This window comes from Microtus oregoni, unplaced genomic scaffold, assembly GCF_018167655.1.
Source record: "Microtus oregoni isolate MIOR12 unplaced genomic scaffold, Mior012 000050F_ref0000143, whole genome shotgun sequence".
In the NCBI taxonomy this organism is placed as follows: Eukaryota; Metazoa; Chordata; class Mammalia; order Rodentia; family Cricetidae; genus Microtus; species Microtus oregoni.
Window position 1 is genome coordinate 8,370,424 of NW_024543256.1, and position 27,327 is coordinate 8,397,750.

Sequence of the window (27,327 nt, forward strand, 5' to 3'; positions counted from 1 at the left end):
TCCATCACTGAAACGTGATTCCTAAGATAAACAACTTGAAAGCTTGTTTTAGCTCACATTTCTGGTCCACGGCCATTTAGCCCATTGCTTTTGGGCTGGTAGCAAGTCACATCAGCAGGACAAAGGAACATATGGTAGAGAAAAAGCTTGTCACTCCATGATAGCCAGGAAGTAAAGAGAGGGAGAGGAAAGGAGCAGGATCCCAATATCCCTATCAATGATCTAACTTCCTTCCATGAGATCACCGGTTCTCAAGCTGCGGGTCACAGTCCCTTTGGGATCAAATAACCCTTTCACAAAGGTGGCATATCAGATATTTACATTATGATCCATAACAGTAGCAAAATTGCAGTTATGAAGTAGCAATGAAAATAATGTTGGGGGGTTCACCAAAACATGAGGAACTGTATACTAAAGGGTTGCAGAATTAGGAAGGTTGAGAACCATTGCACTAGACCCTACCACCTAAAAGTTCCATGACCTCCCAATGGTGCCACAGGCGAAGAACAAGCTTTTGACACTTGAGCCTTCAGGAACATTTCCAGGTCTAAACAACAATATCTCTGGAGAATAAAACAACCATTTTAGATCATACTTCCTGCAACCACGCCGAATATCCAGAAAGGCAACACTCTTCTACCTTTAGCGTCCCAGGCCACGTGGCAGACACTAGAGGCCACCCCTATAGCTGAAAGACCTGCCAAAACTGTTCAAACTAGTTGGACATAAACTGCTGTCACTTCTCCACCTTTCCTGAGGAAAACCCAAAGAATAACACTGCCTAACCCTTTCCCTCCTATCTGCCTTCTGCCTGCTGATGATTCTGGTGTCTTCCCTAGGTAGACCTGTGGCAAACTTCATACTCTAGCACGATGAATGTATACTATGCTGTGTTCTTGAACTTCCATGTCTCTTCTTGCTGCCGCACCTATCTCCGAAAGTAATGTACAACATTAGTTGTGAGTAGTGGCACATAGTCATAATATAATTCAATATAATATGAGGGGTAAAGATCAGCCTTAGCTACATAAGGAGTCTGAGGCCAGCCTTGGGCTAATTGAAACCTTGATTCAAAACACCAACAAAGCACGCTGGAAATGAACCTCTATTGATAAGAGTATTTGCTTAGCATGGGCAAAGCCCTGGGTTCAATTTTCCAGCATACATGAAAATGAAACAGAACTCAGGAGACAGAAGCAGGATGACTAGAAGCTAAAGGCCATTCTTGGCTGTATTGTGTGGAAGACAACCTGGAATACATGACATCCTATGGTGGTCTGAATGACAAAATCCCCCATAGGCATAGATTTGTATGCTCAGTCCCAGAGGCTGCACAGCCCAGAGACCTAGAATAGAACCAAAGATGACTGGCAAAAAGTCACAGTGATGATGTCTAATGACAGTCTGCTATACTTGCTGCCTAGACCAATGGTCATCAGAGAGGCTTCACCCAGAAACTAGCGGGAACAGACGCAGAGACCAACAGCCAAACATTAGGCAGACCTTGGGAAATCCCGTTAAGAGGGAGAGGAAGGATTGTAGGAGTCAGAGGGGTCAAGGACACGACAAGAAAACACACAGAATCAACTAACCTAGGCTCACAGGGGCTCACAGAGACTGAACTGACAACCAGGGAGCTTGAGTGGGACTGACCTAGACTCTCTGCACATCTGTTACAGTTGTGTGGCTTGGTCTTCTTGTGGGACTCCTAACAGGAGCAGGGACTGTCTGGCTGCTACCTGCTTTTGGAGACCCTTTCCTCCTACTGGGTTGCCTTGTCTAGCCTTAATAGGCGAAGAGGTGTCTAGTCCTACTGCAATTTGATATGTCAGGGCTGGCTGATATACATGGGAGGCTGTCCTTTTCTAAAGAGAAAGGAGGAATACTAGATAGGGGAGGGTATTAGGTAAGGATTTGGAAGGAAAGGAGGGAGGGAAAACTGATGGGGCTGGGAAATAAATAAATAAGAAAGAAAGAAAGGAAGGAAGGAAGGAAGGAAGGAAGGAAGGAAGGAAGGTACAGCCTTGTTGGAGAAGGTGTGTCACTGGGAGGGGCCTTGAGCTACTGCTCTGGAACCTTGCCTTCCGTTGTACCACCATGATGATAATGGGCTAACCCTTCGTAACTGCACGCAAGCCCCCACTTAAATGCTTTCTTTTACAAGGGTAGCCTTGTTCATGGTGTCTCTTCACAGAAAGAGAACACTAAGACAGACGCTACCGCAAAAATATACAATATTTTTTATAAGTTTTAACAGCTATCTTCTTTTGAGAAGCAGTCTGCTTTCAGAGCATTTAGAACTAAGACACATTTTAATTACCTGTTGAGCTGATTATTATGTTGTAAGTCTGGCCACACATGCTAACTTCCTTGGCTTCCAACCATGAGTATTCAAAATATATAGCATAAATGGCTTGGCAACCACCCAAGGACAATTCCAGAATTGAAAAGTTCATGGACTACAGATGAGTGAATACAGTTGGCCTCAATATCCACTTTATTATAGTGTGTACTGGATTACTAGAGGCTTCTGACTCTACCTTCCCCCACAACACTCAGCACAATCAGAAGTATTCAGCCCCTACTTTGAGAGTTTCTTAACCCTTCTGGGTATCTCTACTGACCAATTCTCCTTCTACAGGTAAGAAATAAATGGTGCTACTGCTCCTAGAAATAACCACATTTTCTTTTTAATTTTTTAGAAAACTATTTTGTTAATTATGTATATTTGCATGTGGGTGAGTATGGGTTTGTGCATGTGAGCGAGTGTCCATGGAGGTCAGAATAAGGTATCGGATCCCCTGGCCTACAGTTACAGGCAGTTGTGAGCAGCCTGTCGTGGGTACCAGCAATCAAATTTAGGAATTCTGCAAGAGCTATATGTGCCTGGGTGATGCTGAGCCGTTTCTTCTGCCCTGGACATAAGCACATTATTAAAGGACATTTTAGAAGTGTCAAAGTCTAGACAACCTAACTGCCCTGTAATCGCTACATAACATTGTCTGCTTTTGTGTGTATGTAGTGTGTGTGTGTGTATGTATATGTGAATGTGTGTATGTATGTATTGTGTATGTATGTACCTGTGACTACACTTGTAGAGGCCAGCAGTTGATAAACATTTTCCAACTCCTTTTTTTGAGAAAGGGTCTCTCACTGAAGCTGGAGCTCACTTCTTAGCTAGACTGGCTGGTCAGGAAAGCTCTCAGGATCCCCCTGTCTCCAGTTCCTAGCACTGGAAGAACAGACCTGTTATTTAAATGTGAATGCTGGACTCGAAACTCAGGTACTTGTGTATGCGCAATAAGCAAGTGACCTACTTAGCTTCCCCACCCCGCCCTTTTTTTCCCCAAGACAGAGTTTCTCTGTGTAGCTTTGGAGCCTATTCTGCAACTCACTCTGTGGATGAGGTTGGCCTTGAACTTACAGAGATCCACCTGCCTCTGTCTCCCAGTGCTGGAATTAAAGGCATGTACCACCACCGCCTGGCTCCCTAGCCCCTTCTTCTGCTTTGTAAGAAATCCAAGGAGTTTGGTGCGTTCAAAGCTAGACAAATATGGGTAATCCCAAAGAAATATGACAAGCTATAGTTCAATCCACCTCAGAGGAGGCCAGCTAAACTCTTGCTGGGGATACAAAGACTGGTTTCCTGGGAGACACATCCATGGTCTCCAATGCAGCAACAGGCCAAACCTGATGACGTCCCTGAAACTTCAGCCGTAGCAGCCTGCAGTCTCCTAGCCTTATCGAGTGAAGAGTAGTACCAGTTCACAGTGTGGGGTGTGCGGAAACAAATCCACGGGTACAGCTTCTCTCAGGACAAAGGGTTCACCGAGGAGCTTCTTAGCAGAGTTTGGAGGACAGCACAGCCTGTAGAAAGAGACCATAGGATCAGTTCACAGAAAAAAGAGAAGCAACTACCAGACTTATAATTGAAGTTCTTCCTCTGTAGTCACACAGGCCCATGTGTCTGGCATCTCCATGACTCATTATTTCCATGTAACTGTTTTGCTTAGCCATCTTCCTCACTAAAGTACAAATGTTCAACTTACAGTGAGGTTATGGCCCAACAAACCCATTGCAAGCCAAAAATACTAAATCAAAATGCATCTAAAGGACTGCGAACATGCTTTGGTTGTCAAAGTATCTGAGTTCGATGCCCAAAATCCATGTAAAAATGTAAAGTGCGTTGGCATATGCTTGCAAACCAGTTCTAGGGGGTGCAAAACCAAGTAGATCCCTGGGGCTCACTGCTGGCCAGCCTAACCTCCTGGGTGAAATCCAGGCCGGTGAGAGAGTCCTGTCTCAAAACCCAAGGCAAATGGACCCTGGGGAAACAACACCTCTAGGTTGTCCTTTGGTGCATAAACACATGCATCCAAGTAGCTGGGGTAAATCTCAGTCTCTGAGTTAGAGCATATGATTAGCATGTACAAATTTCTGGATTTCAACCCTATACATATATAGATTATATATAATTTACATGTGGATGTAAGGTATATATTGTCAAACATCACGGCTTACATTCATAAGACCCTGAGACAGGTACCCACTAAACTCTCCTAAAAAGGTTGTTCCAATTTCTACCAATTCTTTTATAGTTTTACACTATCAGACTTTTTTTTACCATATGTACACAGTATCTTGCTGAAATTGAAACTGCTTTCCCTTTTTGAGGACATGTTTAGTAATTTTCTCAGTGTGATATCTGAATTCTAGGTTTAATCTTAACTACTGCATTTTAAAATTCACTGTTATTATATATAATGTGCAGTATAATGAATACTTTCATTTGAGTCAAAATGGAATAACATTTAGAGGTGCACAAGGTAATCTCCTTTGCCATCTCTCATATGTCCCCAGTTCTTTCTTTTTAAAATATTTTTAGATTTATGTAATTTTCATGTGTATGAGTGTTTTGCTTGTATGTATGTATATACACAACATGAGTGCCTGGTGTCTGGGGAAGTCAGAAAAGGGCACCAGGTCATCAGAAATTGGAGTTGCCCATGGTTATGAACCACCACATGGGCATTGAAAACCAAACTCGAGTCCCTCTGCAGGAGCTCAAGTGCTCTTAGCCCCTTAGCCAGTTCTACAGCCCTGTTCCCAGTTCTTTCTAGACAGAGACAATTAATTGTTATTAGGGTCTATTTCTGAAGGGGGGGTCTTTCCATTAATTCATTTTTAAAGAAAACATACAAAGCGATGGGCTTCCTTGAGGTATTTTCATTCACTTATATCATATCATTCTCATTAATTTTTTTCCTCCTCCACCCTTCCTTGTGCTTCCTGCCTTTCTGACTGAGTCTCTTCCTTCCCCCAGGGAGCTCCCTCTTCCACTTACCATAGTCCCTTAAGATTCCCTTGCTATTTTATATTCTATACCCAAACTCACACATACATGCACAAATGTTTATAATGTAGACTCCATGTATAAGAGAAAACATTTAGCATTTGTCTTCCTAAGTTTGTCTTATTTCACTTAACATAATAATATGCAGTAATCAATTTTCCTGCAAATGTGATTTCATTCTTCAAGATTTACCCTTTCATCATGTATATATGTGTGTGGTGCATGTAAGTGCACACACATGCAAGCATGCATGTGAACACATGCAAGCACATGCATGTGAATAGCTGCCCAAGGAAGCCAGAGGTGTTCGAGTCCCCTGGAGCTGAAGTCACAGGTGGTGATAAGCTGCCTATTGTGGGTGCAGGTGATGAAAGGCAGCTCCTCTGCAAAAGCGGTACATTCTCGTAACTGCAGAACCATCTTTGTAGCCTCAATTTAACTGCTCATTATCAGTGTCTCATATAACTGACTAGAGTCTCTCTATGAAAGTATAAGCAAGCACAAATGCACATGCTTCTCATCCTTCAAATTAACCTAGTATATGAACAATTCTATACCTTACTAGTTCTAGTTAGTGACAACCTTATCTCAGAACTTAAATCAAAAGCCACAAAAATATACTTGACTGTACTTCAAAAGATACTATTGAGCCATGTATTGTAGTGCACATCTTTAATCCCAGCACTCAGAGGCAGAGGCAGGCAGAACTCTGTGAGTTTGAGGCCAGCCCAGTCTACAAAGCAAACTCTAGGATAGCCAGAGCTACACAGTGAGACAATGTCTCAAGAAGACAGATGGAGAAGGAGGACGAGGAGAAGGGAGAGGAGGCAGAGGAAGAAGAGGAAGAGGAGGAGGAATTGGGGATGTAGCTCCACAGCAGTGGAGTACTCACTGGCTTGTGTGAGGCGCTGGATTTGATATCTAGCAATGCCCATGAACACAAACAGAGACATGTACACAGAAAACAAAGAGAGAACAAGCAGAGAGGGATTTCTCCAACTCATATACTTGACATGGAACTTCTATCAAACATACAGAAGAATTCTAAAAACTCAACAGTAGAAAGTCAACCCAGTTAAAGATGGACGTAAGATCTCAATCTTGTATTAACTAGCAAATATCTCAAGGTTTACAGCTGACTAAAAGGGGAGCTGGAAAAATAGCTCCTTTGGCAGACTGCTAATCTAGCCTGCACAAAGACCTGGGCTCAATCCTCGGCACTTCATAACCATATTCAATGGTGCATGCCGGTAATCCTAGCACGAAGGAGATGAAGACAGGGGATCACAAACTCAAGGTCAATCTGGGCTATCATTGAATGCATGAGACCCTATCTCCAAAGAAAAATGCAAAAAGATATATTAAAAAAACAAAACTCTTGGCCTAGCGATGGTGGCTCACGCCTTTAATCCCAGCACTCAGGAGGCAGAGGCAGGTTTGGTCTACAGAGTGAGTTCTAGGACAGGCAGGTACTTGGAGAAACCCTATCTTGAAAATACAAAAACAAACAAACAAAAAGAACCATTCAAAAACCTTTAGTCATTGGGGAAATGAAAAGAAAAGCCACAATGATATACTGAATTGCCATCTTAAGGGGAAAAAAGGCAGCAACCAGAGCTTAGGATATACCTCACTGGAAGAATACCTGCCGACTAGGACACAAGTGGTCCTGGGAGTCATTGCCAGCACGGCAAAATTTTTTTTTTAAAGTCAATAACGAGACTTTGTGAAGGTACAGGAGAAATATAGAGAAAGTGGAATACTACTGTTGGTACAATAAGGCAGCTGTTTGAAAACCAAGCGAATCTCCTCAAAGGGTTCAACTAGTTTCCATTATGGGCCAGCAATTCCCCTCCCAGGTCTTTCTCAAAGAAAAATGAAAGAAAAACTTGCACGTGAATATTCATTGCAGTGTTATTTATAAAAGCCATCAACCCATGAGCAGATAAGTAAGAGACAAATATACATACAATATTATTCCCTTTTAAGGCCAAAAAAAAGAAAATGAAAGACCAATAAATGTTTAAACACAGATGAACATCACACACATTATGCTAAGTGAAAGATGCACACAGTACATGACACAATTCAATTCAATGAAATGCCAGGTAAAGCCTTAAACACATTATGGGCTGCCTAAGGTCAGACAGCAGGGGTGGAGCTATGCACTGATACTAAAAGGCACAGGTTTGGTTTTTTTTTTTTGAGATGACAAAAACAATCTGGACTTAGGTGGTGATAATGGCTGCATGAGTTTGAAAACAAACCAACCACAACTCATTGAACTGTATACTTAAACATAAAAGCTATCCCGTCAGTGTTAGCGGACACTTTTAATCCCAGCACTCAAGAGGCAGAGGCAGATGGATCTCTGTGAGTTCGAGGTCAGCCTGGTCTACAGATCAGATTCTAGGACAGTCAGAGTGGAACACAGAGAAACACTGTCTAGAAAAAACAAAAACAAAAAAAGCAAAAATGAGAGAGAGAGAGATTGATTGATTGATTATGGTTTATATATATGGGTGTTTTGCCTACATGTATGTCAGAGGGATGGAGGCCAGCAGAACAAGGCCCTCTGAATTGACTAAGTAAGGCACATATGAGCTCACACAGACTGAAGCAGTAAGCTTGGGGTCTGTTTTTTTTTTTTTTGTTTGTTTGCTTGTTTGTTGAGACAGGGTTTCCCTGTAGCTTGGAGCCTGTCCTGGAACTTGCTCTTGTAGACAAGGCTGGCCTTGAACTCACAGAGATCTGCTTGCCTCTGCCCCTAGAGTGCTGGGATTAAAGACCTGTGCCACCACCGCCCAGCTGCCTGCTTGGATCTGTACCAGGTCCTCTGCTATCAGCTTCGTGTTTTGATGGGGCTCCTGACTGGGAGAACTAGTGTATCTCTGGCTCCTGGGCCTGCTCTTGAGACTTTTCCTCCTGTTGGGTTGTCATGTCCAACTTTGATATGATAGTCTTTGCTTCATCTTTTTATATTTTATTTTGCCATGTTTTGTGGTTATCTCTTAGAAGCCTGTTCTTTTCTAATGAGACAGAAAGGGAACAGATCCAGATGGAAGGGGAGGAGGGAGGAACTGGAAGGAGTACATAGAGGGAAACTATAATCAGGATATATTGTATGAGAAAAGAACCTATTTTCAATTTTAAAAAAAGGCTTGTTTTAGTTTATGTGTGTGGGTGTTTTTATTTTGGTAAAATACATGTAACACGGAGGGTGTGGTGGTGCATGCCTTTAATCCCAGTACTTGGAAGTCAGAGGCAAGCAGATCTCTGTGAGTTGGAGGCCAGCCTGGTCTACAAGAGCCAGGGCAGGCTCCAAAGCTACACAGAAAAACCCTGTCTCAATCCCCCCAGCCCTCTCCCAGCCAAAAAAAAATATATATATGTAACATGAATTTTAAGCACTTTTAAATATATTTTATTTTTTGAGACATGGTCTCATTATGTAGCTCTAGAACTCAGTATGTAAACCAGGCTGGCCTCAAATTCACAGAGATCTGCCTGCCACTGACTCCCAGGTTCTGAGAACAAAGGTGTGTTCCACCACTGTACCCAATAATTAGAGAAGGTTGTGAGCCACCATGTAGGTGCTGGTAACAAAACCAGGGTCCCCTGCAAGAGCAACAAGTGCTCAAGTTCTCTTAGCCACTGAACTATCTCTAGTCCCATGAAGTATGTTTTTTAATTGGTAAAATTGTATGAATTATAAAATAAACCTCCATAAAGCTGCTGAAAACTAACATATTGTCAAGATTTTCCATTATCAGTACATTATATTTTTCTACATAGTGGTAGTCTTCCATCTTATGGATAAATCATAAATAATTTATCCAGTTCTCTTCTGATGACTTTTATATTTTCTCTTTTAATGTTAAAATATTATAATAACTAATTTTATGTCGTTTATGTTTGGGAGTGATCTGCAGGATAAAAATCAGAGGAATGGGAGCGGAAGAGATGGCACAGTAGTTAAGAAACTAACCAGAGGACCCAGGTTCAATTCCCAGCACCTATTTTTTTTTTTTTTTGCTTTTTCGAGACAGGGTTTCTCTGTGGTTTTGGAGCCTGTCCTGGAACTAGCTCTTGTAGACCAGGCTGGTCTCGAGCTCACAGACATCCGCCTGCCTCTGTCTCCCAAGTGCTGGGATTAAAGGCTTGCGCCACCACCGCCCGGCTGAATTCCCAGCACCTATACTGCAGCTCACATCTGTCTGTAACTCCAGTTCTAGGAGATCTGAAGCCCTCTTCTGGCCTCTGTGAGATCAGGCAATGCAAGTGGTGACATGCATACAAGGCACTCATACATATATACTCATACACATGAAATAACATAAAACATTTTCTAATTGAGGCATGTAATTCTGGGTCACCAAGTATGCATATATTTAAATTTTTAATCTACATTACTAAATTTACCTCCAAAGGGATGATACCAACTTGTACAGATTAGTGCTCAATTCATACCAACAAAAATTTTGATTTCTAGTGTTCCCATAATGCCAACAGTGCATTATCAAACTTTTGCACGTTTTCCAGTTTGGAACGTAAAAAGTGTTTCTCTAGGGATGTGGCCCCTGGTAGGCTGCCGGAAGATAGCCTGCCAGAATACAGGCAGCACTAATTGGACTCAGTGGGTTATTTAAAGAAAAGAAACATGGAGTTGGGAGCGGGATGTGTTGGGGGTCTAGAAGGAGTTGGGGTGGGGTAATAGGTTGGATATGATCAAAATGTGCTGTATGTATACACCTATGCACAGACGGGGGTGTATCTCAATGTACTTTGCTACAGGTTTTAGACAGACTGTTTCTATGTAGCTCGAACTGGCTTCAAACTCATAATACTACTGCCTCATTATCCTGAGTGCTGGATTACAGGCATGTGCCACTGAGCCTGGTTTCAATACAGTTTTAACTCTCATTTCCATTCTCTTTCTGTGTCTCTGTTTTTCCTGACATAATCTTTCTATGTAGCCCTGCATGTCCTGGAACTCATTCTGTAGACCAGGCTGGCCTAGCACTAAGAGCTCTGCCTGTCTCTGCCCCGCAAGTGCTGGAATTAAAGCATCCAGTTTATATTTCTATTTTCATGGTGAGGCAGCATCATCTTATAATGCATCAATGCATTTATAATACTTCCTTTGCATATACCCTGTTAGTTTTCCAACTGTACAGTTTTCCTGTTTCTTTTTGGTTTTTCGAGACAGGGTTTCTCTGTAGCTTTGGAGCCTGTCCTGGAGCTGGCTAGTTCTTGTAGACCAGGCTGGCCTCGAACTCACAGAGATCGGCCTGCCTTTGCTTCCCAAATGCTGGGATTAAAGCTGTGTGCCACCATTGCCCGGCCAGTTTTCCTGTTTCTTATTGACCTCTAGGGCTTGATTACAGACTGAGGAAAAAGGGGTTTGTAATATGTACTGCAAATTGTTTCCATTAAGTGAAATTGCTTACGGTGCTTTTTGTTATGCAAAAGTTTCAGATTTTTCTCCAACGTTTTATTGAAACATTATTCATACTGTATACTTTACCCATTTATACAGCTCAGTGGTTGTCGGTATATTCGGAGCATGCACTTACCATGTGCATTATCAGCAACTTTATTTTTCATTAGCCCAGTAAGATGGCAGGTACCGCAGAACAGCCATACCTCCCACTGGACTCCCAAACCTTTCAATTTCTGTAGACTTGTCTATCCTGGACGTTTTCTATAAAAAGAATCACTTAATATTCATTCTCTCTCTCTCTCCCCTTGCCCAACGCCTGTGCATGAGCGTGCGTATGTGTGTGTGTGTGTGTGTTTGTGCGTGCGTGTGTATGTTGTTTATATTTGTGTGAGAGGATGCACTTGTCCATAGAGGCACATGCGGACGCCAGGAGTTGATTTTGTGATGTCTTCCTCAATTGCTCTCCATCTTAATTTTGGAAGACAGGGTCTCACTCAACCCGGAGCTCATGAGTTGGCTAGGTGGCTAGTCAATGAGCCCCTGGGACCCACCTGCCTCTGCCTGCCAGCATTGAGGTGGGGTTACAGATGCATGTTGCCACACCTGACTTAATATGTGGTCTTTCGTATCTGGCCACTGGATACCAAGCATTATCTTCTCCTATTCCATGGTGGTAACATCTGTAATAAAATAAAAGATTTTTGCTTTGTCTTGATTTTAATATTTTCTTTTTTCTTTGGGCATTTGATGCCATATTAAAGAAGACTTTGCCCAACCCAAGGTCATGAAGATTTTAAATATTTTCTTCTAAAAATTCTGAAGTTTCAACTCTCACTCTCACATTTACTTCTATGATACATTTTTTGTTGTTTTGGTTTTGTTTTGTTGAGACTGGCCCTTAAGTAGCCCAGGATGGCCTCAAATTTACCACGTAGCCAAGGCTGGATGACCTTAAATTCCTGATCTCCTCTTGCTTCTATTTCTCAAGTGCTAGGATTATAGACATTTATCACCACTCCTGACTTAGTACTATTATACATTTTGAATTCATGGCTGTGAATGGTATACTACAATGAAGGTAGACACTACATAGAAAACAGCAGTCCTGAAAGATTAGCTTAGCAACAGTGTAGCCATCTTCTTGTCCATAATTACTCCCCATGATGCTCACATAGTAAAAATCACTGAATGATGAACTTTTTAGACAATATTTCCAGGGCTGGAAAGATGGCTCTACATTTAAGAGTGGTGTCTGCTCCGGCAGAGGATCCAGGTGAGGTTCCCAGCACCGACATGGAAACTCATGACCATCTGGACCTCAAGTTCCAGAGGATCCAACACCATCTTCTAGCTTCTTTGGGCACATAGGCAAACACTTATACACATAAAATAAACCTTTATAAAAATATAAAATATTCCCACAGTTAAGTATTTTATGTAGTATAGCATTCTTCTATATCATTTAGTGAGTTTAATAGGTAGTTCTTGAAGAAAAATAAGAAATATAAATAGCCAATAAGTATTTTTAAAAGTGTTCAACATCATTGCCATTAGGGAAATAGAAATTTTAAACTGCTCTAAGATTCTATCTTACTCCAGTCATAATAACTAACATCAAAGAAACAAATGACAACAAATTCACTGCAAGTAGGAGTATAACTTGGTAAAGCAACTGTGGAAATCAATGTGGAAGTTTCTCAACAAAATTAAAAACAGAATTAGCATATGACACAGCTCTAGCACTCCTGGATATATACCTAAAGGACCCAGTCAGCAGAGACACGTGTACCCATGCTTACAGCAGCCTTATTCACAACAGCTATGGAGTAGAAATAGTCTAGATGTGTATGAAAAAAATAGTTTAAAATGCAATGTAGGGCTGGGGAGATAATTCAACAGACAAAGTGCTTGTCAAGCAGCTATGAGGACCTATGTTTCCATTCACAGCACCCATGCAAGAGCTTAGTGACAGCACAGGTCTGTAACAGTGCTGAGGGTTAGGGGATAGAGAAAGGCAGACATCAGGGGCTCACTGACTAGTCAGTCTAGCTTAAATGACAAGTTTCAGGTTCAGTAACCCTGTCTCAGGAAAGATGGAGGGCCAGTGAGCTGGCTCAGTGGATAACGGCGCTTGCCGCCAAGCCTGATGACCTGAATTTGAACCCCAAATCCACATGGTAGGAGAGAAGCAACTCCTCTATGCTGTCATTTGGCCTCCACACATGAATACATCTACACAGAAAAGAGACAAAGTAAGCTGGAAAGTGAAAGAGGAACACACTCAGTGGTGACCTCTGGCTTTCACACACGCACACACAAGTGTGGTCCTGATGCAAATGGAGTTCTGATTCATCTCTAAAGCCAAAAATAATTATGACATTCACAAGGAAACGGATGGAACTGAAATTATCGTTAAGTGAAATAAGCCAGAGTCAGGAAAACACATATCACGATTTTGTGTGTGTGTGTGTGTCTATGTGTGTGTATGTCTGTGGACGTGGGGGGGGGAATAGACAGAATGGGGACAATGTTGAGGAAGGGGACGGTCATAATGAAATAAAATGAACGGGGGAGTGCATATAAGCAAGGCACATGACACACATAAGAAAGTGGCACAACGAAATAAATGGATGAGCGATCAATGTGGGCTGCTGAGATGGGTCAGCTGCAAAGTCTGATGACCAGAGTCAGCTTCTCAGGATGCAGAGGGTGGAAGGAGAGAACTAACTCACACAAGCGCCCCTCCCCCTGATAAATAATGTGAAAAGCAAAATAGTCTTTAAAGTGACAACGAAACCAATTTCTTTGCATGCTAAACAAAATATTAACAAATGATTGCCTTTTAACTTATATCTTCTGAATTTTCAGTTAGAAAGCACAGGATAACTCTAAAGAAATCCTATGGTTTCTTAGAGTACATTTCTAGGTTCCCATGTTTTACATTGTAGTCTTTGACCCATTTACAATTTAGTCTAGATATAAATCCAACTTGTTGCAGTCTCTAAACACTTGTCAATCATAATTTACTGAATAGCCCATTTTTTTTTAAATTTATTTATTTATTAAGGATTTCTGCCTCGTCCCCACAACCGCTTCCCATTTCCCTCCCCCTCCCCCGATCAATTCCCCCTCCCTCATCTGCTCGAAGAGCAATCAGGGTTCCCTGACCTGTGGGAAGCCCAAGGACTGCCCACCTCTATCCAGGTCTCGTAAGGTGAGCATCCAAACTGCCTAGGCACCCACAAAGCCAGTACGTGCAGTAGGATCAAAAACCCACTGCAATTGTTCTTGAATTCTCAGTATTCCTCATTGTCCGCTATGTTCAGCTAGTCCGGATTTATCCCATGCTTTTTCAGACCTAGGCCAGCTGGCCTTGGTGAGATCCCAATAGAACATCCCCATTGTCTTAGTGTGTGGGTGCACCCCTCGTGGTCCTGAGTTCCTTGCTCGTGCTCCGTCTCCTTCTGCTCCTGATTTGGACCTTGAGATTTCTGTCCGGTGCTCCCGTGTGGGTCTCTGTCTCTGTCTCCTCATAATTTACTGAATAGCCCATTTTTACCCACTGAGAAGAGATGCCATCTTCATGTCGTATTCAAAAACAATAACAATGGGAGAGTAATTGTGCAGAAACAGACAAGCAAATAAGATGGAGAGAGTGAGCCTAATGTTTTTTTTTTTTTAGGTAGAAGCTTTTCCTCCCAAGCACTGGATGAGACAGTAGTCTCACTATGTATGCCAGGCTGACCTCTAAGTCACTATGTAACCCAGCTTTATCTTAAACTTGCGGGTTTCCTCCTGGCTTAGCCCCTGAGTACTGGGATTACACATCCACACACCACACAATCATCTCACTTTTCCATGCTCACTGTTCAGCATTTACCTTGATTTTTAGAACTAACCTTGGCCATTTGTATTCTCCCCCCAAAAAAATCAGACTTCGTGTAGATTTTCAGATATTTTTAAAGCAAGCTCTAAGGAGTACTTTCTCATAATTGGAAAAAATCTGAGTACCCTGATATATATCTGCTACCCCAGCACTTGAGAGGCAGAAATAGAAGGACTGTCATAAGATCAAGGCCAGACTGGTCTATGCAGTAAGTTCTTAGGTAGACAGGGCTACACAGTAAGACCTTGTCTTTAAAAAAAGCAAAATAAATCCTTCATATCTGTAGATATTCTGCTCTTTTATTTATGACCATATTCTTGTGACTTTACCCTTTTATGTTCTTGACTAGGTTTATTTACCTATTTTTTCACAATAACATTTATTTTCCCTATCTTTCATTTTGTTTTATAGTTCATTGATAAATGATGTTTTTTGATACAAGGTCTCACTATGTATTCCTGCCTGGCCTGGAACTTACTATGGAGACCACACTGGCCAAAAACTCAAGAGAGATTTGCCTGCCTCTGCCTTCCTGAAGGCTCAGATTAAAAGCTTGCACAACACCTGTCAGGGTTTTTGTCTTTAATATTAGTTTTTGAGATATGATCTCATTATGTGGCCTAGGCTGATATCAAACCAATGATCTTCCTGTCTCTGCCTAAGACCTGGCATTATAAACAGGTACCACAACACCTGGCTTTTTAAATTCTTTTTTAAATATAATATTTATATTAATTCTCTGAGAATTTCATATACACATATAATGTATTCTGCTCATATTCAGCCTCCCTCCTCCTCCCCATAACTCCTTCCATATTTACCCCCATCTACCACCCCCTCCAACTTCAAGTCCCAAAAGTTGTCTTCTGACCTCTACACAGAAGCTTAGGCAGACATGACTCTCTGCCTCCCACATACACTGAAAATTAATTAAAATTTAACTAAAACCAAAACACTACCAAAAATAAAAGACACAAAATAACATGCTGACAAGGACACAGAGGAAAGAGAACTTGTAAATACTGTTGGTGGGATGAAAACTAACGGAATACAATAGCAAGAGTCCTCAGAATACTAAAAATAAATCTATCATACAACCCATTTGTACCACCTTTTGGAATGGCCCAAAGGGAATTAAATTAGCCTATCAATGAAATACCTGCATTACCATTTCTCGCTACATTATTCTCAACACCCAGACAAGATTTCTAACAATAGATAATGGATATAGAAAATAGTGTAAATAAAACATGGATTACTATTCAGCTAAAAGAGAATAAAGCCAAACATCTACAATAAAATGATAGTGGAAGGCATCATGTTACATAAAATAAGCCAAGGAGACAAATACCACATATTTGCTCATATGCAGAATCTTTTCAAAAGCTAATCAGCTGTTTTTTGGTTGGGAATTAAATCCAGTGCCCTATTTATTTGTGTGTGTGTGTGTGTGTGTGTGTGTGTGTGTGTGTGTGTGCCTGTGTGTATGTATGTGTATGCATCAAGACCAGAAGGTAACTTCAAGTGTCACCTTTAGGAACGCCATTCACCTCCTTTGAGATAAGGTCTCTCATTGGCCAGGAGCTCACTGCTTGGGCTAGACTGGCTGACCAGCAAGCCCTAAGGACTCACCCATTTTTGACTCCCCTAGTGATGGAATTACAAGCTCAGGTCATCATACCTGGCATTAAATTCTTTAAAACAAATTTTGTCTTTCATGATTTGAGAGGGTTGATTTTCTAATATATTATATTAAAATTTTACTTTGATCATTAAAATTCTTGGTACCCTCTTTAAATTTTGTACTCAAAGTGAGTATCTGCTTTTCTCCCCCTAGCCTGGTTCCTATAATTCATTCTTAAAAGTGATATTAGCAGGAACTGGAGAAGCTGTTCAGTAAAGACCACTAACTGTTCTAACAAAGGACTAAGTTTGCTTCAGAACATCCACATGGCAGCTCACAAGTGTCTGGACCTCCAGTTCCAGGAGATCTAATACCCTCTTCTGGCCAGCACAGGCTTGTACAAATATGTATTGCCCATAAACTTATTCAGATTCATACAAATAACTTTTTAAAAAGAGAATTTATTTTTAAACTAGTATATTGAGCTGAGTGTAGAGACATATGTCTGTAATCCCAGCAAATGAGAGGCAGAGGCAGGCAGATCTCTGTGAGTTCAAGGCCAGCCTGGTCTACAGAGTTGGTTGTAGGACTAGAGCTACATAGTGAGACCTTGTCTCAAGAAAACAAAAAATAAAAATAAAGTGGTATGCTCTTTTCTTTTCTCTTTATGTTTCTATATGCTTTCCAAATTGTACTTAGAAAGTATAGATTACTTTGATGTTTCGAAAAAAATAATTTTGGTTTTTGCCTTTTAAATGGGACTGGGTCTTGCTTATCCCACACTGACTTCAACCTCACTCATTTTGTAGCCAAGGATGATCTTGAACTTCTAATCCTCCTGCCTCTACCACCCTGCTCAGGTTTACATAGTGTTGAATATCAAACCCAGGGTGCCATGCATGACAACTAGTTATTCTACCAAATGAGCCATATTCCCCAGCGTGTGAAAAAATAATATTGAAAAAAAGTCCCAAGACTCACTCAATGAAGTTCCTTGTGCTTTCACCTTGGGGCTTGCAGGAAACAAAAACTAGAGTGTGGATGGCCCTGCAGTTCCGAATGGCTTGCACCACTTGGTAATCTGAAGGAGTAAACACCTTGTTAATGTACTTAACCCACCGTTGTCCATTATTCCAAAGTTCATGCTGAGCAGGACTGCTAAGGAATGGAGGAGAAGCTGCTTCAGGGCTACCTCACAGGAAGCCCCTTAGCCTGGGATGGGAATAAAGACAGAGAACTGGTGGGCACTGCGAGGAACACCCAAGATGCCCTCCCTCCTTACGCAGTCCAGCACGGGCAGGGTTGACCACAGCAACGGTTAACTTCTCATCTTTCTGAGACTTTAACAACTGTGGCAAAATCTTCTCTGCTCTACCAGCATGAAACTCACAGTTGGTGACACCTGTGGAAGAGAGGAGCATGTGACATCATAACTTGAAGCCAACAAATGGGAAGCTTCAGGTTTACCGAACTACATAGCAGCCAGGCTCCTGCCATTCCCGTTGGTTCTAGTGGACCTCTGAACAGCACAGAAAGCAATGCGCTTGGAGCTGCTGCAAGCCCTTTCCCTGGGAAAGTCTGGATGAGCCTTTCAGCTGAAGCCACCAGATACACGGCATGGAAGAAGTATCTCCACCACAGCAAAAACCTTGATCTTCACTCGAGTCCTCGTCCTGCTCCCTCACTAGTTTTCACCTGGTGTCTCGAAAACTGTCTGCAAGTCTGTAATTGCAGCACCCGCGGGTTAGGCAAAGAAAGAGAGAAGGCATTCAAGGCTAGCCTGGGCTGCACAGAAAAATAAATAGATAAAAGAATTGTCTGGAAGTAGAATAAAGGAAAGAAGACAAACTCTTTTCCATATTGCAATTTGTCATTTTATTTAAACAAAGGTTCTATTTAAAAACTGCAGCTTTGTTTTATTTTGTTTAAAACAGGGCCTCACCATGTAACCCTGGATGGCTTTGAAGTCCCTATGTAGATCAAGTTGGCCTTGAACACACAGAAATCCACCTGACTCTGCCTCTGTCTACTGATTGCTAGAAGTAAAGGTGTTCACTGCAATGCCAGGCCAAAATTCTACATTTGAAACCTACTGCATTAGGCTCTGATACTCAGGGTCCAATGTAGCGCATGTTCTTCTCTTATATACTCCATTTCCCTTCCAAAAAACGAGGCTCATACTTCCCTTGGGCTCTTTATAGAATGTAAAAAGAAATAGTTATTAAGACGTCTTCTAGAAAACATCAAAATCCAAGTGCGGTACTCTAGCGCTCTGCCTCCCTATAAGCTGGGGATACAATATGTTTCCCTTTGCCTAGAAACAACTGCATTTCTGTTTGGTTTCGCAATGCTGGTAATGGACCTCTGGATCTCACACATGCTAAGCAAGCAGTCTGCCACTGAGCTACAGCTGCAGCCCCTCAACGACATTTCCTTTACTTCTCCCCAGAATCAGATTTAGGTACCATTGAAGGCTGCAGTCCACCTGGCGTCCTGTACGGCCTGCTCCACCAGTTCAATGCCAAGGACCTGGGATGCACGCTGAGCCAGAGAAAGGCCAATCACACCTGGAGAAGTAAGAAATAAGAGGAAATGACTTTTGTGTTTTAAACCAACATGGTTATACTTAGACCATAAACCAACATGGTTATATTTAGACCATCAACACTATCTCCCCTGCCACCCTCACAAAGGCCCTAAGTTATAGGCAGATGGCGTTTGAGAGCTAGACAACACACAGACTCTTCCTAAAGCCTCCACTTGCCTGTTCCACAGCAAATGTCAAGGAGGATGGTACTGGAGTTCACTCCACTGAGCTCCCCAATGGTCTGGTACAGCAATTCTGCGCCAGAGGTATTAATCTGGAAGAAGGCATCTGGAGAGATGCGGATCTTCAAACCCAGAAGATCTTCAAAGATGTGGGGTTCCCCAAACAGGAGCTGGTAGGGGGACTGCTGATGGCTGCAACGGGTCATGGTGCTAGGACAGAATAAAGGAAGACAGCATTTTAGAATGGCAGACCTTTCTGCCTCTTACTGCTTGGTTGGAAGGGGCATCCCAAGCCTCTCAGCTGGAAGACACAGCTTGCTCACCACGGCCCTGAGACTTCTGCTCGATCTCCATTCTTGAGGGATGAAGGTGCATGTGCACACTCCCATTGTACATTCGCTTTGTTTTGATTGTGAGAAGTTAAAAGCTACCATACCCCACTTAACTTTTCTAGTCTAGCCTGGGCTCCCAGATGTGGCTGGTGTGTGAAAGCCAGGTCTAACTAGCCTGCACCTCCACTCTCAGTAGCCCACCATCAGCAAAGTACAAAGCCAGGCTTATGGCAAGCCTGCAGCCATAGGAGGCATTCCGGCTGGCATACCTTTCCTGGAAATAGAGTGAAGTCAGTTCACAAACAGCTCCAGGGCCTTTAGTGAAAAAGTCCTTCAAGGTCAACTTCTGAACACACAGTTCCTCCTGCCCAGAACATGAACTCGTGAGTCAAGCAAAGATTCATCCCTGACACATTCTCTTGCCGATAGCTACAATAGTCAGCCGAAGCAGTCACACAAGAAGACACATTTCTCAAATTCTATTATAAATAACACTTAGCATAAAGCAATGTTCTGCAGGGCAAAATCAACAACAACAGGCTATTTTCACATCTCAGTCAAAGCGCGGCTTGGCTTCTCAGCTTTTGACAAATCTCATACAATAGAACTGGCACTTTCTCTAGTTTGAGCCTCTAATAGTTCTCCAGAGAAAGTGTGAGTAATTCTTATAAACAAGAAGCTAAACTAAGCTCCTGTCCCATCGTGCACAGAAAATAACCTTTCAAATTCCTTCATACTTCTCCACTTTTGCTCTCCCAAACACCCACTCAAATATCACCTCAGAAGATGTGAGTCCTAGAAGAAATGAACCAGGAAACAGAAGAAAAATAACGTGGTGGGCTGGCAAGATGGCTAAGGGGGTAAGGCTTTAAAAGCCATCAAACCCAATGCCCTGAGTTTACTCCCTGGGACCCATAGGATGGAAGGAGAGAAACGGCTCATGCCAAGTTGTTCTCTGACATCCAATTAAATGTAAAAGGAAAATAATGAACATGGTAAATAATGAACTTCCCTTTTTTCTGACTACAGAACATATTAGAATTCTAATACTGCTAATCACTATAGACAAGCTTGGCATACAGACACAGGTTACAACCAAGTCAGAGCTACAGAATTTTAAACACCAGGCCAGGAATCAAAGGATTCAGGGTCAAATCCTAGCTTTGTAGTTTCCTGACTCTAACCTTCCATGGGACTATGCCTCCATTTGGCATTCTATCAAATGAGGACGGCAACAACTTCATAAACTGGTTGAGATAACTGACTACGTGTAGGGATGTTTCCATGTGAGATTATCTGGGCTGGCTGGGTTCTGCTCTTGTTGTTTTATGAACAGGATGCAAGCTGAGGTGATTTAGCAATGAGCAGCCTCAGTTGAGAAACTGCCTCCACAGGACTAACCTGTGGGCGTGTCTAAGGGGCATTTTCTCAATTGATGGTTGCTGTGGGAAAGCCCAGCCCACTATGGGCAGTGTCATCCCTGGGAAAGTGGTACTCAGGTACATAAGAAAGCAAACTGAAAGCTGCAGAGTAAGTTTTGTGGTTAAAAGCAGTTGTTGCCATTGCAGAGGACCTGGGTTCGATTTCCAGTGCTCACACAGTGGCTCACAACTGTCTGTAACTCCAGTCTCAGAGGATCCAAAGCCCTCTTCTGACCTTCCTGGGCACAGGCATATACATGGTGAATATACATACAAGCATATACTCATACACATCAAATATTTTTTTAAATCTCAAAATAAAAGCAAACTGACTAAGCGATAGGGAGCAAGCCAGTAAGCAGCATTTCTCCATGACCTCTGCTTCAGTTACTGCCGCCTAGGTTCCGGCCTTGAATTATTTCTCTGACTGCCAGTCAAGATAGACTGTGAGCTGTAAGGTAAAATAAATCCTTTCTTCCTCAAGTCACTTTTTGTCATGGTTTTTATCACAGAAACAGATAGCAAGCCAGAACACTGTCTGAAAGTGCTAAGTGCGTTACAAATGTAAAGCATAATCAGGAGAACTGTTAGGCTCGCCACTGTATGAGCAGAGTGTGCAAAGTATTTAGATTAGAAAAGTTAGACATGCAAATCTCTATGGGAATCGCTTCTGGATGCGGTAGAGTCTACTACTATGTGAAAATACTTGAGAGTCCATGTACAATAATTACCTTGGGTAACTTAACCACAATCTTTGTCATTTCATTATGCCAACAATATGGTTAAATTATATTCTTACCAACGCCTCTTCATCCTCAAACCTGCCCGCTAACCTACACAAATATTCTGTGGATAAGTAGCTTTTGCTCTCCGCTCTAAAACTTTCAAAAGACCCAGGAGCATAGTAGAGTTACTACAGAAGTGGCTTCTTTTCCTGGTAGGCCTACCTGACTTAATCCCTGGGGATGAAAAGTGACGATAGCCATTGTGTGTCCTTGGCTATTGGTTCGAACTGTGAGCTCACGCCAGTGTCCACCTTCATGAAACAGAAGACAGGGTTCCACTGAAGACTGTCGAAGGAATACTTCATAGTACTAAGAAGAAACTGATGTTTTATATAGGCAGAAGGAACAAGTTCAATAGCTCATTATTCATTCTGGGTCATTGTTTGAGGCTGTACTATGCTCCCCAAAGTGTATGTGTTGAAGCCTTTACCCCTCTATCCTCAGAGCATGACTGCATTTGCCAACAGACCCTTAATGAAGAGAGTAAGGAAGCCAGAGATGGTAGTCAACATACTTCAATGATTCAAGGAGCTGAGGTCAGAGAATCTCAAGTTTAGCATAATCCTAGGCTACCCTGAGAGACTCCCAAAAGTACACAAAATTAAGAAGTGATTAAACTAAAAAGAGACCATTGTGGTGGTTTGAATAGGTATGGCTCCATAGACTCATGTGTTTGAATGCTTGGACCATAAGGAGTGGTATTCTTAGGTGCTGTGGCCTTATTGGAGTAGCAAAGTGGGCTTTGAGGTCTCATATATGCTCAAGCCACGCCCACTGGACAGAATCTCCTTCTACTGCCTGTGGATCAAGATGTAGAACTCTCAGCTCCTTCTCCAGCACCATGTCTGCCTGCGAGCCACCATGTCCCACCATGATGGACTGAACCTCTGAAACTGTAAGCCAGCCCCAATTAAATGTTTTCCTTTATAAGAGTTGCTGTGGTCACTATGTTCACTGCAGTAGAAACCCAAACTAAGACAACCATTAAGCACACTTAATCAAATCTCACCAGTACCTTTATAGGAAGGGGTAGGAATATATAGCTCAGCTGGTAGAGCACCTGCCTGGTAGGCGGGAAGTACTGGGTTTCCCAAGCTCAGCACTGCTTAAAAGCTGGGCATGGGTGGCACTTAGAAGGAAGAAGCAGGAGGATCAGAAGTTCGGGGTCATCCTTGACTACATAAAAGTTTGAAGCTAGCCTGGGCTACAGGAGACCCTGTCTAAAAGGAAGAAGGAAGAAAACAGAGAAAGGATGGAGAAGGAGGAGGAGGAGAAGCAGCAGCAGAAGAAATGTGAACATGTCAAAAAACACAAGGGCTAAATATGCAGAGAAAAGGCCCCGTAGGGCCACAGTATAAAGCTGAGCATAGGCCAGAGGAGAAAAAACAAACCTTTCAGACTCTGATCTAAGACTTGAAACTCCAGACAGGAAGGAACTAAATTTCTGTTGTTTATACCTGGGGCCTGTGGTAATTTATTTAAGTAGCCCTAAGGAGAAAAGTGACACAGAAACATGCTCCTTGGCCAGCTGTGCTAATGCACACATCTATAATCCTAGCACTTGGAAGGCTGAGGCAGGAGGATCCTAAGTTCCAGGATTGCCGGAGCTATGCAACCAACCCTGCCCCACGACCTTAAGGAGGACATTCCCATTTTTTTAATATTCTAAACTATAAGTTCTATGAAGGTTTAGCATTATATCCTCAAACAGGCACATAATATACATGCTCAATAATATTTTTAAAAGTGGTATGAATGAATAAATAGAGAACCTATTCAGATATAAGGCCTTAGTTTATTCTATGTGTGATACTAAATACAAGAACCTGCCATTTCTGTGAATTATTCCTGGCAGCACTTTCTAATGCCTGACTAAGCTGCTGTGATTTATTCCTACTTATAGCTTCCTGATGCAAGCCTATCATTTCTATAACATACAATCAGACGCCAGCTATACTATAGCTCACCCCAATCCTCCATTTCCTCCTGGAAAATGAAAGTTGAACACAATTCTACTTAGTTGTTATGGTTTCAAATAACCCTTAAAGTCAAGAACGAGGATAGAGCTCATTGGTAGAGGACTTGGAAACGTGCACAAGGCCCTGGGCCTGATCCCTAAAACCACACCCTCCCAAAAATCAATAAAAGTAAACTTTTCAAACAGAAGCCACTTGGTACTACAATAGGATACACTGTCTGATTTACACATGTCTTTTATTCTCATATTACATGAAATCTAGGTCTACTACATTTTCAAAGAGACCCCAGATTATCTAGCGAGGAGGAAGTTATATGAAAAATAGCGCTACCTAGAAAGATAAGGTCAATAAAAGCTACGCTTTATCGCTTTTCCTGTAATTTCCTATACAGAAGCTAAGTGTAACTACACTGAACATATTTTTCGAATCCTGGGGTTGGAATTTTTTTCTTTTTTTTTTTATTGAGAAAAAAAAATTCTGCCTCCTCCCAGCCTCCCACTCCTCCCCCCTCCCCCCACTCCTTTCCCCATCCCCCCACTCCTCTCCCCCTCCCCCCACTCCTCTCCCCCTCCCTCTCCAGTCCAAAGAGCAGTCAGGGTTCCCTGCCCTGTGGAAAGTCCAAGGTCCTCCCCCCTCCATCCTGGTCTAGGAAGGTGAGCATCCAAACTGGCTAGGCTCCCACAAAGCCAGAACATGAAGTAGGATCAAAACCCAGTGCCATTGTGGAATTTTTTTTAGAAGACAAGTTCAACTGCTATTTACTTTCTGGTTAAAAAGAAATGCTTTGGGGAAGCGAGATCCAAATGTCAGAGGTCTTAGAAAGATGATTGTTGAAAAATGAGGCCTCGTCTGGAAATAATGTTTAAGGAACTACGAGTTACAACTCCATCATTGTATGAGCATTGTAAAATGAAGAATGAGTCCTGTTTTTTATATAAGAACACTTAAGTAATAAGACTCAAGAGATCTTCTAATTAAAATAACAGCATGTTCTAGCTAAAAATGCTACTCAGATTAAATTAAAATGTTAGAAAATGTATTGTTATTTAAGCTCACTGTTCAAACAATTATCTTTTTTCCCCTGAAATGTCATTTTCTAGCACATCTAGAGGTATTAGTGCTAGATCATCCCCATTAACAGACAAGTATTCTTTCACTCTCTCACTTTCAAAAAACAGAAAGGAGGGGCTGGAAAAATGGCTCAGTGGTTAAGAACACGCGCTGCTCTCCTACATGACCTTGGTTCGGTTCCCAGCACTGAGATGGCAGGATCCAATACTGTCTCCTGGCCTCTGTGGGCATCAGGCATGCACATGGTACACACACATGCAGGCAGGCAAAACCACTCACACATACAAAATGAGTAAATCTTTTTTTTAAAATCGAGGAGCCAGGCATCATGTCTGCAATACCATAATGTGAGAGATGGAATCAGGAAAACCAAGAATTCAAGGTTATCCTCAGCTGTGTAGTATGTTGGATGCTACCCTGGGCTACAAGAGACCCTGTTTCAAAAGAAAATCTTTCTTGAATCCATACTCCCTGTTGACTAATAGTCTGCTTCTTTTTTTCACTTTGTAGCCAAGCTCACAAGAACTGTATATATCCTGTCTCCCGTTCTTCTATTTAACCACTTGAATAGGGTTCCCACCACTCCACCTCAACTGTTTGCATTAAGGTCCCGAAGTCCAATGGTCCATCCTCAGCAACACTGGACACAGCTGGTGCATGTGTCTTCTCATGTTTTGGCTCCCAAAACACCACTATCCTGCTTCCTTTGACCCCATTAGCTGCTCCTTTTCAGCCCCATTTACGAGCTCATCCTCTTTTCCCAGACTGCTGGTGCAACCGAACCCTACTCTACTGGCGATCATATAAAAGAACAACACATATAATGATGTATAGTACATAATACTTGATGATGATAATATGATTGTTAACTGCCTTATGTAGTCTGTATATTATACTTTCTATCATTTCTTAGTATATTACTCATACAAATAGCGTTCACTGTAAAGTATAAACACTGAATTACACTGGCAGCAGCCTCATACATCCAGTGTTTACAACATCTCGTGATTCTATCACTTTCTCTTATTCTTAAGTCCTTTTGCTTACTCTGCTTCTACGAACAGCTTCAACTGATACCATTGAGTCGAAGTGTGTAATAGGCTATACCACACAAGTTTGTATAAGTACACTCTATGGTGTTCACATAACAATGAAATTGGCTAAGGCCAATTTCTAATTGTCTAATAAAATAAATTGGCTAATAAAATATCTCCATTGACTGAGTCAGATTAAAAGTCTCTGAACAACAAATACCGGTGGTGGTGGCACACACCTTTAGTCCCAGCCTTTGGAAGGCAGAGGCAGGCAGATCTCTGAGCTCAAGGCCAGCCTGGTCTACACAGAGAGTTCCAGGACAGCCAGGACTATTACACAGAGAAAGCATGTCTTGAAAAACAAGAAAAAAATTCTCTGAACAACAAATGGAACAGTTACTGAGTAAGGAGAAAACAAGAGAACAAGAGAAAAAAATCTTTGCTAGCTGTGTATCTGACAGGAGATTAATATCCAGACTATATAACGAACTCAAATATTTTTCAAAAATCAAAGAATAGTCAAATGTACTAGACAGTTCTTAAAAATAAAAATGGCAAAAACCCCACACATATTTACAATGCTCAATATCCTTAGCCAGCACAGAAATGTAAATTAAAAATACACTGAGACTCTACCTCACCCCCATCACCATAGTTATCAGCAAGAAGACCAACAACAAATGCTCTCAGGGACGGGAAGACTTAAACACGTTGGTGGGAGTATAAATTCATGCTGCCACTTGGAATTCAGTATGGTTCCTCAAAAACCTAAAAACAAAACTACCATTGTGATCTAGTTAGATCACAGCACAAGGTATCTGCCCAAAGGAATCCAAGTCAGCATAATGCAGAGATGACTGCACATCAATATTTATTGTTGTACTATTTGAAATAGTCCAAATGTGGAGCCAGACTAGATGTCCATCAGCATAGGGACAGACAAAAACAAAAAATGGCATATAATACACAATGGACTTTTATTTATTAAGATGTAAAGGAAAATGAAATATCATTTGCAAGAAAATGGATGGAAGGGGAGATTACCATATTAAACCAAAGAAGCCAGACCCAGAAAAGCAAATGTCATGCTTTCTCTCATATATATATAAAAATTTAGATTTTTTAAATGCATGAAAGCAGAAGTGGGATCTATTTAAGAGATAGGGGAACCAGAGGGGGAAAGACGCACAATCCAAGTGAGCCAATTAAAAACTAATCTGATGATTGTATAAGGTCCTTCTGTTTATGTGTTGCTTCCATTGGTTGAATAAAGAAACTGCCTTGGCCTTTTGATAGGGCAGAACTTAGGTAGGTGGAGTAGACAGAACTGAATGCTGGGAGGAAGAAGGGCAGAGTCAAGATGCCATGGATCTCCTGTCCGAGATGGACACTGGTTAGAATCTTTCCTGGTAAGCCACGACCTCATGATGACATACAGATTATTAGAAATGGGTTGAATCAAGATATAAGAGTTAGCCAATAAGAGGCTAGAACTAATGGGCCAGGCAGAGTTTAAATGAATACAGTTTCTATGTGATTATTTCGGGTGTAAGGTAGCAGGGTGGCTGGGATGACAAGCAGCCTGTTCCTCCTGTTATAGATGATGACATCCCCTGCCCACCACAACTTT

General features: G+C 41.9%; 1 protein-coding gene across 2 annotated transcripts in view; it reads right to left on the bottom strand.

Annotated features, from left to right (window-relative positions):
- Positions 1 to 3,411: 3,411 nt before the first annotated feature.
- The window catches only part of LOC121437223 (tRNA (uracil(54)-C(5))-methyltransferase homolog), a 55,107-nt gene continuing 31,191 nt past the window's right edge, over positions 3,412 to 27,327 (bottom strand). For both annotated transcript variants that reach the window (XM_041637084.1, XM_041637085.1), the window contains 7 exons: positions 21,776 to 21,922; positions 19,677 to 19,771; positions 19,071 to 19,285; positions 18,772 to 18,873; positions 17,589 to 17,708; positions 17,288 to 17,387; positions 3,412 to 3,867 (listed from right to left, as the gene is read on the bottom strand). In XM_041637084.1, coding sequence (XP_041493018.1) covers positions 3,741 to 3,867; positions 17,288 to 17,387; positions 17,589 to 17,708; positions 18,772 to 18,873; positions 19,071 to 19,285; positions 19,677 to 19,771; positions 21,776 to 21,922 — 906 coding nt within the window. In that variant the 3' untranslated portion in view covers positions 3,412 to 3,740. The remainder of the gene's footprint in view (positions 3,868 to 17,287; positions 17,388 to 17,588; positions 17,709 to 18,771; positions 18,874 to 19,070; positions 19,286 to 19,676; positions 19,772 to 21,775; positions 21,923 to 27,327) is intronic.